We start from the raw sequence: 12,587 nt of genomic DNA on the forward strand, positions 1-12,587 counted from the left end.
TCGTAACATCTCTTTTCTTTCATAAAGGCGAAAATGCAAGCCAGATCGCTGAAATTGCGAACTGTGTTTATGATGCCGATACTCTTTTTCTCATAAATGGCACTAACGTTCCTAGAGGAACTCCGCCGTCTCAACGTTATTACTTTGCGTCATTTTTATGAGTACTTAGTTCAGATTTCTGTACCAAATAACACGCCTTGGATCCGACTGGAACAATTCTTCCTTAAGTTCCACGGCCAATGGTCCGGTCGTTGAGTACGTTGTCTTCCAATAAACCACATTGGAGCGCCAGTTATTGCACGGCTGATGCATGTATTTTTGTTAACTTTAATTTTTTAATAGTTTTTGAAAATGGTGTCAGTGCAATACACTCAGGGTTTTTCACGTTAAAAAAATCCGCGTTGATTGGAAAATACACGTAAAAAACCGCGTTAGTTCGAAAATCCGCGTAAAAAACTGCGTTAATTAGAAAATTCGCGTAAAAAAACGCGAAGGTGTTGTGTTTCATCAAGTCACACATGACTCGCCAGAAACTCCTATAGGATATGTAGAAAATCATAAAATCATAACCAAATCCAGAGTAGCTGAAAAGATCTAGAAAATAACGCTTCGGCTGGACCAGATTGGGGTTTCACGCAGATCTTAATTAGAAAATCCGAACGAAAATTGTCAAGTGGAAAAAATGAAGCATTTCTTACTATCCTGAAATCCGCGTTCCCAACATTTCCATCGGGTTGTAAACATGATTTCACTTCGAGGCACTTTATTCAAGAAAAAAATAAACAATTCAGAGTTAATTTCCCTATTGTTTATTGCTTCAAATTTTACACATCGAATGAAATATTATTCGCGAACCTGTTCCGCTGTTTCTAATCGTAATTCGGCTATTTCATTAAAAGGCCAACAAGAAAGGAAGGCTACTTCATTTTTTGCATATGCATCAGATGTTTTCTCAGCGCTATTTGTTTCTCACGGAAAGATTTCTTCACCTTTCCGCGAGCTTTATGGCGAATCATATTAAAGTTTTTGTTTTTACGCTTCTCGGAATTTGTTTTCGAACAAAAAGGATCATGGCGGTTGTCTTTATAGCCAAACTTGTCCCGACCCTCACGGCCTTTCTTCATACTCTCAAGACGTGCCTCCTTATCCGTTTTTCTCTTCTTGTAAATCATTTCGATATCATCCAGCTTAACGAACTCACTTTTCTCTTTCTCGAGTTGGCGTTTCTTACTGTTATGGGTCATCTTTTTCTTGATCTGCTCTTGTTCTATGCGTTGAAAATCTGCGTCGGTAAATATTTTAGTAAGAGCCAGCTCTTGAACCGCTTCTTTAGAAGTCAACGTAGTTACATTTTGTTCAGTTTGTTTTCTCTCGTTGTGTTTCACCTCAGATTCCGTGTTTTGTTTTTTCGAACCTTTTTGTTTATTATTACTTCTATCTTCATTGGATGTTTTCACCTTTTTCTGTTTTGGTGCCTCTTCTTCTTCGTCATCGCTGGAGTCGCTGCCAGCATCCGAGTCTGTTTCCCACTCACCTTCGCTTTCGCTATCACCATCATCATCAGAGTTATCATCTTCAGGTGATTGTTTTATCATTGTTATCCCTTTTTTAGGCTCAGGAAGCTCTTCATCGCTTTCAACATCAACCCAATCGGAATCTGACGAATTATTGACTTCTTCATCATTATCTATCTCAACAGCAGGAGATGTGTTCAACAATGCTTCTGTTCCCGGAATGTAATCCAACGCTTGGACTTCGCCGTACTTCTTAGGTTTTATTTCGACGCTTGCCTCTGTGGGGCGTCCTCGATCTTTTTTAGCTAAAAGCGTAGGAATCTGCTCTCGATAGAGCAAGATAAGAGACTTGGCTGCCATCATGACCGACTTTTCTTTGTAGTTTTTATACATCGTGAGATCACGAAGCAGATCTTCGTTCATTGCTAATGGACATCGAATACAGATCTCACGAGCGGCATTCAATCCAATTGCCATGACATCACTCGAGTTGCGTTCGGTTACAAAGTTGTTCACTAAGGTTTTGATAACAGGTTCAATCAATTCTGGCGGCACAAGTTCATGGGATGATTGTGCAGCGAATTGTAAAATCCTCGTCACTTGTCGTTGGTGAGGTTGGATGAATCTGTGTGAGATCAAAAGAAAATTAGCAAAGTACGAGATTTGTTCTACGCTTGATTTACCTTGTAATATATGGGTAGAAAGAGAATAAGAACAATTCATGTATTCCAATCAAACGAGAAATCATATCCAAGTGCATTAATTTCACCTCAAATCGTTCATTTCCGTTTTGTAATTGTTTAAACAAATTTTCAGCCAAACCCTGCGGATTATGGACTAAGTGCAAAGCCGAGAAATTGAAGCTGACTGCTTTAGTCTTCTTCTTCTGAGCTTGATTGTACAGTTTCTTTGCTGCATCCAACTGTCTCTTACGTTTTTTAGTTTTTTTGTTTACGCGATTCGTCATCATGATACCCTTCAGATCCACTTCCTTATCGCTGTCGTCCGATTCTTTCTCGTTCTCCTCGTCTGTTCCCAAAAAGAACTTCAGTGCTGCAACCATCACTTTGGTAACTTTCGAAAAACAGCCGACCGATGCGATGACATTTACGGTCTTGGTATCATCCCATATTCGTTTCTTGTACAGTTCAATCATAATGTCTATAGACATTTTTGCTGCCTTTGGGTTGGCATCCTTCAGCATTGTGTACATGAAATTTTGTAATGTTGAATTCAATTTCATATCCTTATGTTTGGCATTCATGTTTTTGATATCTGTAATTATGTGACCCTCAAGAAATGTCCGGAGCGCTTTATCTGGGCAACGAAGTAACTCAAAAAACAGTTCTAGTAGATCCAATGGAGATATTAAGTTTTTATTACGCAGCAAAATTAATGCTCTGCAGAACGTGTTTCTCATTCCCGGATCAAGTGTTGTTGAATGCGTTTTCAATAAATCCACAATAGTTTGTGGAAATGTTTTTAGTTCTTCAACATAGCACTGCGCAACCTGTGAAATAGGACATGAGTTAATAATGTCTTTAAACTGTCGCCAGATCATTTTTATTTCTTCAATTATCACCTGAGCTAAAAACATCATTGATTCACATAAGCCTTTGCTTTCCTTGTCCGGCTCTAAACGAAATACATCCAACACGCTCAGGAAGTGTTGGTATTGTTGAAGGAATTCTTCCCGGTACGACTCAGGATCCCTTTTGATCAAATTCTGCAATTGCGGGAGATTATCCGGCAATTGATTATTGTGTCTCACCATTTTCCAGTTTTATTTATGAAATGAAGTACGAATTCGATGAAGCACACGAGAACCCAAAAACACGCTGGTTCATTATGACATTTTGATTTGTCACATTGTCAAAACATATTTTTCGATGTAATGTGATGCCAATGGTGGTGTTCAAGAAGTATCAATATTGCAAAAAAAACATAGACCTTGCGGTTTCCTGGTTGAACTTAATCCACATCGATATCTGTGAAATGTTTCATAGATTTTTCTAATCAATTGGAAAAAAATGCAAGATGCTGGCCTTGAAAAATGTACGTTTTGAGTGCGCTACACACGGTAGTTTTGGCTGACCGCGTTTGTACATTGGACAAAAAACGTTGCATGATAAGAATTTGAAAGTGACTACTGAACAACAATACACCCAGCAAACATTAAATCGTATAATTTTGCACGTGCCAAGTCATACAAGAAATCCGAATAAATCATAATCGCATATAATATCAATCAAAGTATGTATCGTGTATATTTGAAATCGCATAAAATGTAAAAACTCGATTTTATATACCATTATCAAATTAAGTCGCAATTCGGTATAATAAACATCAATTATATGATGTACATTGTCGTAAAATATATTTAATCCGCATCATATGCGTATATTATGCTGATGCAGTTTGTGTGTCGTATAAGCGTATAATTTAAATCGATTCAGTACTGTATTAAATCGTGTTGCATGCTGAAGAAAATCATGAAACAGTAAATCATATTAGATCCTAATAAAGAACATATTACATCATATTGAAATGTCAAAGAAATGCTGATGCACTCGAAAGTTTTAACTGCTGTAGAATTGATCTTCAGATAGCCGCGCGAGATAGCTGGTGGATGATAATCCAGACGACCGGAGTTCGAACCCACATCGGAGTTTTCACCAAACATCAATCTGTGCCATTTTAAACATTCATATTCCACTCCCAACACAAGTCAATCAAACAATTATTATTTCTACGAACATAAATACTCATATAAAAAATGGCGATTCGTGAGGCTATAATAAACATTTCACGAAAATATTATGCGCCATTTGTTTTTTTTATATGTTTGTAATAAATCGTATATGAGTATGACAAAAGTCGTATTTGGTGCTTTGACAACTCATGAATATATTCATATTAGATCGCAATTCAATTTCAACATAATCGCTATTATAGCCTAACAAAGTTGCATATTCATCCAAACAAATTCGGTAAGCATTTGCCATGTATGTAAGTTAACACCCACATCCCCATGTACTACACGAACAGATCAACTAACCACCGAACAACAGCGGTGACCCACTTCCAATAGAGCTAACGCATCAGTTCTCCGGGCGACACATGAACAAACAGCGCATCATCATTGACGGCGCATCGACCTGAATATTTGCACCGTCAACATCATCGATACCAACGACCCATCGAAACATCGACCTATCGTTCGATACACAATCCTAAGGCTCAGCGCTTTGGCCAGGTCGAAGTCCACCACGATCGAGCTCACCGGAACCAAACTGGAGAATCAGCATAACCGTACGCCGCGTTAGGGAACTCAGCTCAGGCTAATTAGTAAGGAATAAAGTCAGTCATAATTCGATGTTCAAGTGAGGTAGTTCGTTTATAATTTTTTAAAAACCTTCCCAAAGGCCTAACTTCTTTAACTGGCGCAGTCGGTAGGATGCGATTACCGCTCAAGTGTTTCGAAATAGATATGAAATAGTGATCGAATTGATTAAGTGCAGAACAATATCGGATTAACAGAAAATAGAAATAATCTAGTGCAAAGTGAAGTTTAACTGAATAACGAGAAAAAGAGGCCCAAATACAAAAGACAATACGTGTGCTTCGAAAAAGACTTGAACATTACTAATGTTTGTTTCAAAGAAGAAATTTATCAGATCAATCAATGAAGGTGCTATCGGGAAGAACCACTCTGCGAATATTAGTTTTATTCTCCATGTAAGTAATTCTCCACAATTATTATCTTATACCTTCTATATAACTAAAGTTAAAACACCCAATGTGGCAGAATTGATATCTGCATAAATATTAATAATATCATTATCAAAAGAAATTAAACGTATGTGCAAGTAGACCACCTCGCGTAGCGAGTAACTAGTGTGTAACAAACAGAGAGCATATCTGTAGTTCCACTAGTGCGGAAAGTTCTTATCAGACCATCCAACGGTGAAGTGCTAATCTCACACCGCGTAGGAGACTGATCGCATAGCAGAGTGAATATCTGTGGTAGATGCGATCGGTACAATAAGATTTCCCCCGGTCGAAAGCACAGTGTCTACACAGCAGAGAGAATATCTGCGCCGTGTGTAGCCAGCCGCGTTTAGATTGTAAGAAACAATCGCCATATAAAATATCGCGTTTAGATTTAAGATCTGCGCCGTGTGTAGCCAGCCGCGTTTAGATTGTAAGAAACAATCGCCATATAAAATATCGCGTTTAGATTTAAGAAAATTCTAAAGAAAAACTAATCAAATTTCTTCACCCCCGAGATATAGGATTTGATGGACCGTTTCCATCCCTATAATTTAAGAAATCGAGAAATGAACACGGAAATGAACAATTCTCCTAACCCAATACCTCCTCCTCCACCTCAACCGAATCCTTTACTACCCCCTAGACAGAACATGAATCGAATTGAAGAAACAAACAGAATATTCGAACAGGCTGAAAAGATTACGAAATCTCTCCAAACACCCCAAGCGGTGAGAGAACTGCAACCATTCGACGGCAATCCCGTTAAGTTGCATAGTTTCATTAGGTCCGTCGAACATTTTATGCCATTCATGGAACCTATTAAAAATACACCTTTCGAGCAAATTTGGCTTCAAGCTATAAGAAGCAAAATAATTAATGAAGCGGACCAAGTCCTAGAAACTTATGGAACTTCTCTCAACTGGGATGAGATTAAAGCAAATCTCATCGCTTATTATAATGATAAACGTGACTCAGTCACACTTACCCGCGAGCTGTTTCAACTTCAGCAAAACGGATCAGTTGAACAATTTTTTGGACAAGTACAAAATCTTCTATCCTTACTAATTAATAATACTAATATTTCTCCAAGAGAAGAGAATATTAAAAATGATAGAAACTCGACGCATAAGGAAAATGCTCTACAGGTTTTCCTAGCAGGGCTGAAAGAGCCGATTGGAGGGAACGTGCGTGCACGTCAACCCAGAAATATAAAACAAGCATTTGATGCTGCGGTAGAAGAACGTAACTATCAAAGTCGTACGGGCTTAAGTAAACCGACTTTAACACCACGTTTACCCAAACCAATACATTTTTATCCTCAATTACAAACTCGTCAACCGATGTTTAATCATCGACCATTTATTCCCCGTCAACCATATCAATCATATCAGCATGAAAGTATTCCAACCAGACCAAACTTTACGCCTCGTTTTCCAGCTCCACCTCAGGGCAATAATACCAACAATGGACAACTTCGGAAAGCATTACCGAGTCCAATGAATGCTGATAAATCCATTCGCTCTAAATATGTAAATTACGTTAATAGACCACCGCATAATTATAATGCAAGAAGCCAATTCTTTCCTGCTGTCCCACCGAGACCAGCACGGATAACGGAATTAAGAAATATTGAACAAACTCAACAAAACGCTCAAGAGTATCAATACGAGTATCAATGTTATCCCTTGGCAAGTTATCACCACGATTACTACCCAACGCCAATGGATAATTATTCATACGAAGAAGACCATTCAGAAATACATTTAGAAAATGAGCAAGAAACTTCCAATGAGACCTACGAACAAGAAACTTCTAGCGAAGCAGTCGATAACCTAAATTTTCAACTGGAAAGCACATCCCATTTCCCCAGGTAAACTCAAAAAATTTCATCCCTTACATGGAAATTCCCACACGTCAAGGGTTTGGATTGAAATTATTGATAGATACGGGAGCTAACAAAAATTATTTATGCCCCCGATTTGTGAAAAAATCCTTTGCGCTGCCTACACCAACTGTTGTCTCCAACATCTCAGGCACTCACAAAATTGAACGATATGTCGACTTCAATCCATTTCCCGACTTAACTGATAAATCGTTCAAATTTCATATTTTTGATTTTCATAATTTTTTCCACGGCCTTATTGGGTATGAAACGCTTCAGGAACTTAAAGCGAAGATTGAAACAGATGACAATTCCATAACCATATTAGGAACAAAACTTCAGATGCTCAGAAAACATCCAGAACCTTTCTCAAAGGAAATTTCAAGAGAAACCATTCATAATATAGAGATACCAGTTTCCGAGCAATCAGGTGATTTTTTACTAGAAGATGATCTCGAAATCAATACAAACCTTTTCATATGTGCTGGTTTATACCAAGCAGTAGGTCATAAAGCCATTGTCAGTCTCAAGAACAGTTCAACTGAGAATCAAACACTTTCATTAGATTATCCACTTGAGATCACTCTTAATAACTTTGAATGCTTGGTTGAGCAAAACGAATTCAATTTTTTGGAAGCTCGTCCTGACAGATTCAGAAAACTTATGGACCAACTTCGTCTGGATCATTTAAACAGAGAAGAGAAAAATAGTTTGATCAATGTCATTGAGGAAAATCAAGATATTTTTCACCTCGACAACGAACCCCTTACAGCTACTAATGTTGTGAAACATAAAATTTTGACCCATGATGAGATACCTGTGTATCAGAAAAGCTATAGGTATCCTCATTGCCATAAAGAGGAAGTCGGCAAACAAATTCAGAAAATGCTTGATGAAAACATAATTCGTCCTTCTACGTCACCATGGAATTCACCCATTTGGGTCGTTCCGAAGAAAGCGGATGCTGCAGGTATTCAAAAATGGAGAATCGTCGTTGATTACAGAAAGCTCAATGCTAAAACTGTGGATGATAAATTCCCCATACCGAATATCACGGATATCCTAGATAAATTAGGGAGGAGTAAATATTTTACAACCCTAGATTTAGCTTCGGGATTCCACCAAATTCTGATGGAAAAAGACGATATTCAAAAAACTGCATTTTCAACTGAGAACGGCCACTACGAATATCTAAGAATGCCATTCGGGCTGAAAAACGCCCCGGCAACATTTCAGAGAACAATGAATGCTGTGCTGGTAGGCCTAGCCGGATTTATCTGCCTAGTGTATATGGACGATATCATTGTATTCAGCAGCAGTTTACAAGAACACTGCAACAACTTAAATAAAATTTTCGCTGCTCTTAAAAAAGCCAACTTAAAAATACAGCTCGACAAAAGTGAATTTTTGAAGAAAGAGGTCTCCTTCCTCGGTCACGTGGTGAATGAAGAAGGTGTAAAACCAAACCCAGAAAAAATTGAAGTTATCCAAAATTGGCCAATTCCCAAAACCGAGAAGGACATTAAATCCTTCTTAGGAACACTGGGATACTATAGAAAATTCATAAAGGATTTCAGCCGGATAACGAAACCGCTAACACAATGTCTTCGGAAAAATGAGAAAGTAGAACATACTCCAGAATTTCTAAAAGCATTCAACAAGTGCAAACAGATACTTTCTAGCAGCGCTATTCTAATACACCCAGATTTCGAAAAAACCTTCATATTGACAACAGATGCATCCAAATACGCAATAGGAGCTGTTCTCTCACAAGGTCCAATCGGAAGAGATAAACCTGTTGCTTTTGCATCGAGAACACTCAGTCAAACCGAAGAAAAGTACTCCACTATTGAGAAGGAGTTACTAGCTATTTATTGGGCAACCAAATATTTCCGACCGTACCTTTTCGGAAATAAATTCATTTTATACACAGATCACAAGCCGCTTACTTGCGCCGTGAACTTGAAAGATCCTTCAAGTAAAATTGCCAGATGGATGATTGCTTTAATGGACTATTCCTACGATATAAGATATCGTGCCGGAAAACAAAATGTCGTTGCCGATGGCCTCTCTAGAATTCCCCAAAATTTAAATCTGAATGAAGAACAAAATGATTCTTCATCAGACGCTGCTACGCAACATTCGGCAGACACCGATGACTCGGAATTTATCGCATGTACCGAAAAACCGGTAAACACTTTTTCCAATCAGATCATTTTGAAAATAGATGGAACTGAGAGTGAGACCACCGGAGAACAAGTTTTTCCCAAAGTCCTAAGACACACGTTTACAAAAGTGAATTTTGGTGTACCAATATTACTAAGAATATTCAAAGAATTCATGGATCCTAAAAGAGTAAATTGCATTTACTGCCCAGAAAATCTCATCAACACCCTTCAAATTGTGTATAAAAACTATTTTTCTCGCGTCAAAACGTTTAAAGTAGTTATTTCACAAAAGTTCTTAATTGACTTAAAAACTGAAGAAGAACAGAATGAAGTCATAAATACAACACATACAAGAGCTCACAGAGGCATCGAAGAAAATCTGATGGCTATCAGCCAGAAATTCTACTTCCCGAACATGAAAAGGAAAGTTAGAACACACGTCACATTGTGCAATACGTGTAAAACTGCTAAATATGAGCGACATCCTTATAAATTGAACCTAGCCCAAACTCCAATACCTAAAAAGCCGCTAGACATAGTTCATGTTGATATATTCATATGTCAACCAAACACGTTCATATCCGTGGTAGACAAATTATCGAAGTTCGGAATGCTTTTTCCAATTAAATCGAGATCGATTCCTGACGTCCGTTCAGGACTGACAAAATTCTTCTCAACATATGGGATACCCAGACTTTTGGTCAGTGACAATGAACCAGCACTAAAGTCTGTTGAAGTAAGAGGCATGTTAGAAGAACTAGGAATTGAAACATATTTCACACCATCTAATAAAAGCGAAGTGAATGGAATCGTTGAACGATTTCACTCAACAATTGCAGAAATGTTTCGCTGTTGTAGATCGAAACATGAGGGATTAAGTAAGAAAGAGTTGTTTAGAGTCACTGTAGCACTTTATAACGACACTATTCACTCTTCAACCAAGATGCGACCCAAAGAAGTATTCTTTGGAATAAAAGAGGGAGAGGTGAGACCGAGTAACATTGAAGAAATTGTTAGGAAAAGGAATGAAATATACAATGAAGCAACATTAGCTCTCATTAAAAAACAAAAACAAGATTTACAGCACCACAACAAAAACAAGGAAGCTGACCCATCACTGGAAGTGGACGAAACTGTATACGTCGCGCGCCAAGGGGTCAAAAGTAAAACAAAGGATAAGTATAAACGATATCAAATCGCAAGAGATAACACAAAAACCTTCCAAGATCAGAATGGAAGAACGATACATAAAACAAAAATAAGACGTCAAAGAAAATGACGTCTCGAAACCCAAAGTAGTACTCACATATTTCTCTATTCCAGATTAGCCCTTGATGTTACAGCAGAAGTGACGATAACAGACCTCTCACGACATGATGGAATAATAGCATTTAGCGAGAGAGAAGCGAAGATTATCACATCTCAACATTTCCATCTCCACATCGTGGATTTGGAAAAGTTCGAAAGTAGTTTCACCAACCTCCAGTATACGTTACACCAGTTCGAACGACAAAATTTCACGAAACCATACCTTAAAACATTGGACATTAGGATGAAACAAATTTCCGACAATTACAAACAGTTGAAACCCATACACCGACAGAAACGAGGACTCTTAAACCCATTAGGAACGTTTATCAAATCATTGACCGGCAATTTAGACGACGACGATTTACAATTAATCCGACAAACGATAGAAAATTCAAAAACCAAAACCAACACACTTATTGACAACAACAACCGACAAATCAGAATCAATCAGGAATTCGAAGCTAAAATTAACAATTTAATTAGCCACGTAAATGAAAACCAAATTGAGGTTTTAAGAAGAATATCGAGAATTGCCAATAACGTAAACACAGAATATGAAAATCATTTAAAAGGAATAGTTCACGATCTATTTTTCAATCTAGATCTACTAAACAACCAACTAAGAGACATTTTTGAAATTGTACAACTATCGAAAATAGGGATTTTATCTAGGGCAATATTAAACAATAATGAAACAGAGTTTGTACTAGAAAAGTTAGAAGAACAAAATATTCACATTAACAATATTGACCAAATTTATGAATTTCTTAGTATAGAAACACATCATGAAAGTACAAAAATAATATTTGTGATCAAGATCCCAATATTTATGTCAGAAAAGTTCCAATATATTAGATTTGAAACATTACCAAGAAAAAACAGAATTATATCGACACCCTACAACTCAGCTGTTCTGAGTAAAACACTGACACTAGGAATAAATAACGAATGTACAATTGTTGAAAATTATAGAATTTGCCAAAGACAGGAGCTCACGAATTTAACAGGCGACGGTTGTATCGACAACGCATTAAGAGGAATCAACGCATCTTGCCCCTACGAGGAACATCGCATCGGAATGGACATTAAGCCTATCGACGACCACACGCTGATCGTGAGAAACGCTGATAAATCCGTTCTTCTGGATTCAAATTGCAACATCAAATCGAGACAGATAACGGGAACTCTACTGATCAAATATCCAAACTGCTCTGTTTCAATCAATGGAAGCAAATACGACGACAAGAGGACAATTAATCATCACGAGATCAGAACTATTTCAACAATTGGAGTGAACTTTCAGCCAACAGTAATCTTCAACCAACCTGATCTGCAACAAGTAAACCTGCTTAGAATTGAAAACCGAGACCACATCCATAAACTGCAAAGAGACCACATAACACTGCAACATACTACGATTGGATTCCTGATTCCACTCGCAGCCATGATCATAGGATTGGCAATCATGAGCCTGAAGAAACATATTGGAGTATACACCACACCACGAAATGTATCAACAGAGGTAAAACCCTATGCTAACACAAAAAGCATGACATCTTCCCTCTCCTCAGATCAAACCCAACAAGACAAATCACTAGAAAACCCAGCACAAACAACTTCAACGATACTCGCAGAAGTTCATCTATGCAACAATCAACAACAGCGGTTTCAATTCTAGCAGCCTCATCGAATTGTACCTCCGAAGAAAACAACTTAAGATTCGAGACGAATCTTCATTAGGGAGAGAGTAGTTAACACCCACATCCCCATGTACTACACGAACAGATCAACTAACCACCGAACAACAGCGGTGACCCACTTCCAATAGAGCTAACGCATCAGTTCTCCGGGCGACACATGAACAAACAGCGCATCATCATTGACGGCGCATCGACCTGAATATTTGCACCGTCAACATCATCGATACCAACGACCCAT

The 12,587-nt window shown here is 37.9% G+C and overlaps 1 protein-coding gene across 1 annotated transcript; it reads right to left on the minus strand.

Annotated features, from left to right (window-relative positions):
• Positions 1-793: 793 nt before the first annotated feature.
• On the minus strand, positions 794-3,375 carry LOC129777021 (protein SDA1 homolog). The gene is made up of 3 exons (XM_055783068.1): positions 3,097-3,375; positions 2,198-3,024; positions 794-2,139 (listed from the first exon to the last, which is right to left on the minus strand). The coding sequence occupies exons 1-3, from the start codon at positions 3,286-3,288 to the stop codon at positions 918-920; spliced, it is 2,241 nt and encodes a 746-aa protein (XP_055639043.1). The 5' UTR covers positions 3,289-3,375; the 3' UTR covers positions 794-917.
• Positions 3,376-12,587: the final 9,212 nt, after the last annotated feature.

This window comes from Toxorhynchites rutilus, chromosome 3 (genome assembly GCF_029784135.1).
Source record: "Toxorhynchites rutilus septentrionalis strain SRP chromosome 3, ASM2978413v1, whole genome shotgun sequence".
Lineage (NCBI taxonomy): Eukaryota > Metazoa > Arthropoda > Insecta > Diptera > Culicidae > Toxorhynchites > Toxorhynchites rutilus.

What these genes read in the sequence shown, in the direction of transcription:
- LOC129777021 (XM_055783068.1), bottom strand. Translation starts at nt 3,288, where the DNA reads ATGGTGAGACACAATAATCAATTGCCGGATAATCTCCCGCAATTGCAG. An exon ending in CAATGATGTTTTTAGCTCAG is followed by an intron (nt 3,025 to 3,096) that starts GTGATAATTGAA and finishes CCTATTTCACAG; the next exon opens with GTTGCGCAGTGCTATGTTGA. An exon ending in TTCTACCCATATATTACAAG is followed by an intron (nt 2,140 to 2,197) that starts GTAAATCAAGCG and finishes GATCTCACACAG; the next exon opens with ATTCATCCAACCTCACCAAC.